General features: G+C 31.3%; 1 protein-coding gene across 1 annotated transcript; it reads left to right on the top strand.

The window, feature by feature from the left end:
• Positions 1 to 1,730: 1,730 nt before the first annotated feature.
• On the top strand, positions 1,731 to 3,938 carry LOC134681038 (uncharacterized). The gene is made up of 2 exons (XM_063540413.1): positions 1,731 to 2,769; positions 3,745 to 3,938. Exons 1-2 carry the CDS (start codon positions 1,969 to 1,971, stop codon positions 3,814 to 3,816), a joined length of 873 nt encoding a protein of 290 aa, XP_063396483.1. The 5' UTR covers positions 1,731 to 1,968; the 3' UTR covers positions 3,817 to 3,938.
• Positions 3,939 to 5,589: the final 1,651 nt, after the last annotated feature.

Raw genomic sequence — 5,589 nt, forward strand, 5'->3', positions numbered from 1 at the left:
CCGATGACTTGGTACTATTGTCAAGTAGCCCAGAAGGACTACAATGTAGTCTTAACACTCTAGTTCAGCTATGTACAGATTGGAAGCTGAAAGTAAATTCTACAAAATCAAAAGTCCTTATATTCAATTCTAACGGCAAATCATTTCAAACTTTTTTACTATCAACAAATATTATATTGAAACAGTTGATACATATTGTAACCTTGGGATAACTTTAAAATGCAATGGCAAATTAATCCTTGCCTCCAATTTATTGATGGAAAAGGCTAGTCAAGCTTTATTCAAAATAAAGAAATCTCTTAGTCTTAACAATTCATGTAGACTTTTAGATAAAACTTTTTGATGCAATGGTATTTCCAATTTTATTATATTGAAGTGAAGTTTTGAGTATTGAATCAATTCAAAAAAATACTGAGAATGAACCATATGAAAAGTTTCATATACAATTTATGTAAGGAATTCTTGGGGTTCACTGTAAAACTTCCAACCATGCATGTCGCAGTGAGCTCCCCTTAAAAGCTAAAATTTTGTTGTCTTCCATGAATTTTTTTATTTCATTTAATCTCATCTTACAAAATCTTAGCTCAGAACATATTTATTCAATCTAGAGAAAACAACCTATGGAAAAGTAATATGAAGAATTGTATCTAAAATCTGGGTTTCTCATATTTAACATCTTTAATGTACCTATTACACCTATGCTTGCTCAAAGAAAACAACGAATTCATGACCAAATTTTACAAGAACAGAATTCATATATTACAGAATCATCAAAATTTTCATTTTTTCGACATTTTTGTTTTTCAAATAAACGTGCACACTATGTTGACCAATTGAACATGTTGAAAGATAGGGCACCTTTGGCAAAACTTAGGCTAAGTGCACACAATTTTGAAATTGAAAGAGGTAGATACATGCAAGTTAACAGAGAAGAAAGGTTGTGCAAATTATGTCAATATTAAAAATATACAAGATGAAAAACATTTTATCTTGCACTGCACAAAATATGAATCACAAAAAAATGTTCTTATATCAAAATTGTCCTATTTTAAAAATTATGACAAACAATCCAAAACTGAGGATGAATATATCAAACTACTGCTTGATAGCAAGTGTAGAAATATCTTGTATTAATCAATCATTTGAATTAAGGAAAAATGTTCTTATAAATAAGTAATATGAACAATTTGAAGCTATAAAATACAATATACTTATGTCAGTAGTCTATACTTACAAATTAACCTATATATATATTGATATATTTATAATTTCACATTTCATTGTTCGGAATGTGCCCAATGATATGCTATGAAGTAATGTTTAATTGCTGCATCATTACTATGTGTATACTAGTGGTAAATTGTTGTAATTGAGTTTGTGCCAATAAAATATTTGTATGAAATTTACTGTCCCCATATATATCGTTTAGGTTACTAGAACAATGTGTAACTCATAGTTAGTATCAGCATTTAAATACAAAAATGACATTGAATCTTTTTGGTAAAATTTGTAAGCCTCTTTACATAAAATTTAGCTATTAAATAATGAAAACAACATTTTTATTTTCATAAGGAGAACGCTCATCGCTTAATATTTATTATGTTTTCTTAACTCCCGTTCAACCTTATTAAAGTATGCGGAAATTTGTATTGATTTAATGTGTATTGACGTGGAAATAGCATTTTATTCAGGTGAAATGAACGGGTCATTGCGGGTATTCATACACATATCTCAGGTAATAAGTTTAAACAAACTGTCTTATATTAACATATGTGTGTTATAGAAACAGGGTCAATGTTGTGTTTTACATTATTCTACAATGTATCTAACTAAGAAGTTTGAAGGAATAAGATTAATGTGAAACCAATATAACAAATCTTTCAAAATAGTTATGCAATTTGAAATAGTTTACAAGAGTGAATTCAGAATTTTAAAAAGAAAAAGCAACGGATTACCAACTAAAATACAATGATGCATTCGTCTGACAGTAATTCTGAGAACATATCTCCTCTAAGTGTACTATTGCCCGATGAAAGTTCATGTTTATTAACCGACATTTGCATAGAACGTGAATATTTCTTTGTTGTCGATAATGTTAACAGACGGGTCAAACGTTATAGGAAAGATGATAATTGCTTGCAGGACTACATCTTCTTAGAAGATCCATGTGGAATTTGCAAATTATTTTTATCTTCTCATATCGTAGTCACAGAACCATGCAATAAACAATTGACGTATGTTAGCGTAGAGGGTAATATGATCCTCAGTTCTCGAAGGAAGACTAATAAAAAATATAGTGCAATCCGCTGCTTGGACGAAACAAGGCTTGTGGTTGGTTGTTGTGAACTGGCCAATGCTTCCGTTGACATACTAGATTATACTGGGAAAGTCCACCGGACTATAAATAGCAATGAGAGAGAATATCCCCTCTTTGTAACACCTGCCTGCTTGGCTTGTTTCAACGAGGAATATGTAGTTATTTCTGATTCAGGAACAAGGAATGTGACGTGTATAAACAAAAATGATAAAGTTGAATGGATTATTGAACTCAAATGTTCCCCAAGTGGTGTTTGTGTGTCCAAATCAGGAATTGTGTACATTTGTTTGTACAATGAAAATAAAATTGTGACGGTAGATAATATACATAATGGTAATGTTGCAGGAAGTATAGACGATATTAGATTAAAAAATCCACTCTCAATCAGTCATTCAACTGGAAGTTTGTACATTACAGAGGAAATGCCGAGTGATAGAATATTCCAAATTCAGGTAAATTAATATACAAATTCTTAATTTGATATGAAGATTTTACCTTAATATACTTGAACTCTTTACAGCTATATTCCAACATTCAATAGAAAAAAATACTATTAAAAAAAAAAATTGAATAGTTTATGATATCATGGCGCCCCATATAACCTACGGTAAACGATAGCAATTACATGTATAACCTGTCTAACAGTCTTCATCAATATTTTTTTAATATACTATGACTGAAATATACATTGAGTAATAAAAAAAATAGTTGCAAATATTGAAAATACATCAAACATAAAAAAAAATCGTCTGTAATAAAAGAAATATTGAGTATATACTTTATTTACATATATAATGGGTACTGCATGTAAAGCAGGATCTACTTTATCTTCAGAGGCACCTTGGATCACCCTCTGGTTTTAGTGTGGATCGCGTTTTAAATTTTCTGCTTTTTAAACTGTTGTTTGATTTTAACTTGTTAGTTTGAATATCCCTTTGGTATGATCTTTACTTTAGTTTACCTCTTGTTGCTACTTATCAAACGAGCTTTGAAAAATATATGTGATGCACTTCAATAATTCAAACCTTTATTTACAAAGGTATAACTATGAGACAAAATCCTTTGATTTAACTAACGAAAGATTTCTAGAGGTGAAATACAGTCAGCACTTGACAACAGGTAAAACTGCTTTTGAAGTATTTTTCGTCATCTTTCCAGTCGCTGTCTTATAAGTAGAATTATCTACATTTTTCACATCGATACCAGTTTGAAAAGGAAGCAAACAGAGCGATTAGAAATTAGTTATTTATAGGGATAACAAGTCATGAATTCTATATTTCAAATTACAAAAAATCTGTCCTAAAATAATGTATACAAATCAGATATGAAACAGTTATATTGTCTTGAAAGTAATTATAATCTTTTATTTCTGGTAGTTTTATATATGAATTTCAAGTATACATTTCATGGTATTTTTTCCGTTTCAGATTGATGACCCATTTGAAGGAAGAGTGGTAGATCTTTCCAACATTCATCTCATTACAACGACGGACCACTAGCATGACTAGCAAATCTCTTCATTATTATCCGAAGAAGAAGAAGCTATAAATAGTCAGGTCAATAGGCAACAAGTTGACAAATTAATAAGCTCATACCTAAAATAAAACCCCTCTTCAAAATCGTTATAGTTGATATGAAAAAAGCATAATACTTAGTATTGATGTACATGGAATGAAAATACATATATACAAATAAGAAGATGTTGTAGATTTCCATGAGACAACTTGCCATAAAAGCCAAATGACACAGACATCAACATCTTTGGCAATATCGTCGGTATGGTTTGCAAGTTTTTGTGTTCCATGATTTCGTGCGGTTGTAACATATGACAACCTCCGCTATCAGTTTCAATATTCTTGGATGCTCCCATTGGTGTGTTTTTTTTAGCTTTGCTATATCCAAACTCCCTAACTTTGTACGAAATCACTAGTCAATGCATACATATTATCCTTAGAAATAATAGTGGAAAATATGCGTGTTCATCAACTTTCTGCTCAGACACTGGTGAAGTTAGCACATATGAAGGTGAATTTTGTAAATTGCTTTAAAGGTGGTTTACATTTTCAAATCGTCTCGTTTGTTATAGATTCTGGTACTGAGAAGACCACTCATATCAAATTCACGGAATAAGTCTCGAATGGGAAAGATGAATCCATGTCTGTTGTTACGAAAATCTCCAGTTCTGAATGATAAATTAACGGAACCCAATCAGAAAAGTTTTGAATGTTAACGGAAAAAACATCATTAATATCTATGAACTTGAAATCAATTGATCTGGCTTTAGTGATTTACTTATTTTGACAAAGGTTTGAAGGAACTCGGGTCCGACTCGTATGACAAAAGAAGAGTTCATCAGGGAGAGGTCTTTCCCATAGGAATGCCGACAATTTGTTGTAAAAATTTGTCTCCAAATTCAACAAATGCGTTAAGAAATTTAAGCATGCTAGTTCCTCCGAGTAGCATTTTTTACTTTTATAGCTCACCTGGCCTGAAGGGCCAAGTGAGTTTTTCTCATCACTTGCGTCCGTCGTTCGTCGTCGTTAACTTTTACACAAATGTTCTTCTCTGAAACTACTGGGCCAAATTTAACCAAACTTGGCCACAATCATCAAGTTTTGATGGAATTAATTTCAATGTTAGATCTAGAGAAGTTCTTTAGAGTATTTTTAGAATCCACATATCACTACGAGAGTAAACAGTTTCCCAATACTTCTGAAGACATTCTTTCACACTTTTTGTCAATCTAATAGATAATTCCTTTGTAGCATGCATTTCAGCCTAAATGTACCGTTGTTTGTACGCAATTTTGTAAATCTTAGGTATCATATGCAAATGAGGTAAGTCCTCAGATTTTTTGTTCAAAGTAATTTCCATTGAAGCCACGAAGGACTTATGATTCGCCAAAATATCATCTTTGTCAAATAATATGTTTTTATATGTGGGATTAGGGATTACCTGAATACTTATTCTAATTCTTTTACAAGACACTCGTAGTTGTAAGGTTTACATAAAAAGACAACATTATTTGAAGCTTTGTACGCAGCTTGTTGTTAACATACTCATCGTGAAGAGATGATAGAAACTTCACAGCTTCTTTGTCTTTAAAATCGAACTTCAGTATAATTATCATTTTTTTTTCAATTAATAAATGCGACGTTTTATTAGACACCTGATTGCTTTGACACATTCTGACAAAGTGTTTAGTCCAACTTCTCGTCTAGCCAATGCTCTAGGGTAGTCCGCAATGGAATTCATAATTATTTTGAAGAAAT

The sequence above is a fragment of the Mytilus trossulus genome, chromosome 8 (assembly GCF_036588685.1).
Source record: "Mytilus trossulus isolate FHL-02 chromosome 8, PNRI_Mtr1.1.1.hap1, whole genome shotgun sequence".
Lineage (NCBI taxonomy): Eukaryota > Metazoa > Mollusca > Bivalvia > Mytilida > Mytilidae > Mytilus > Mytilus trossulus.

What these genes read in the sequence shown, in the direction of transcription:
- LOC134681038 (XM_063540413.1), top strand. Translation starts at nt 1,969, where the DNA reads ATGATGCATTCGTCTGACAGTAATTCTGAGAACATATCTCCTCTAAGT. An exon ending in ATAGAATATTCCAAATTCAG is followed by an intron (nt 2,770 to 3,744) that starts GTAAATTAATAT and finishes TTTCCGTTTCAG; the next exon opens with ATTGATGACCCATTTGAAGG.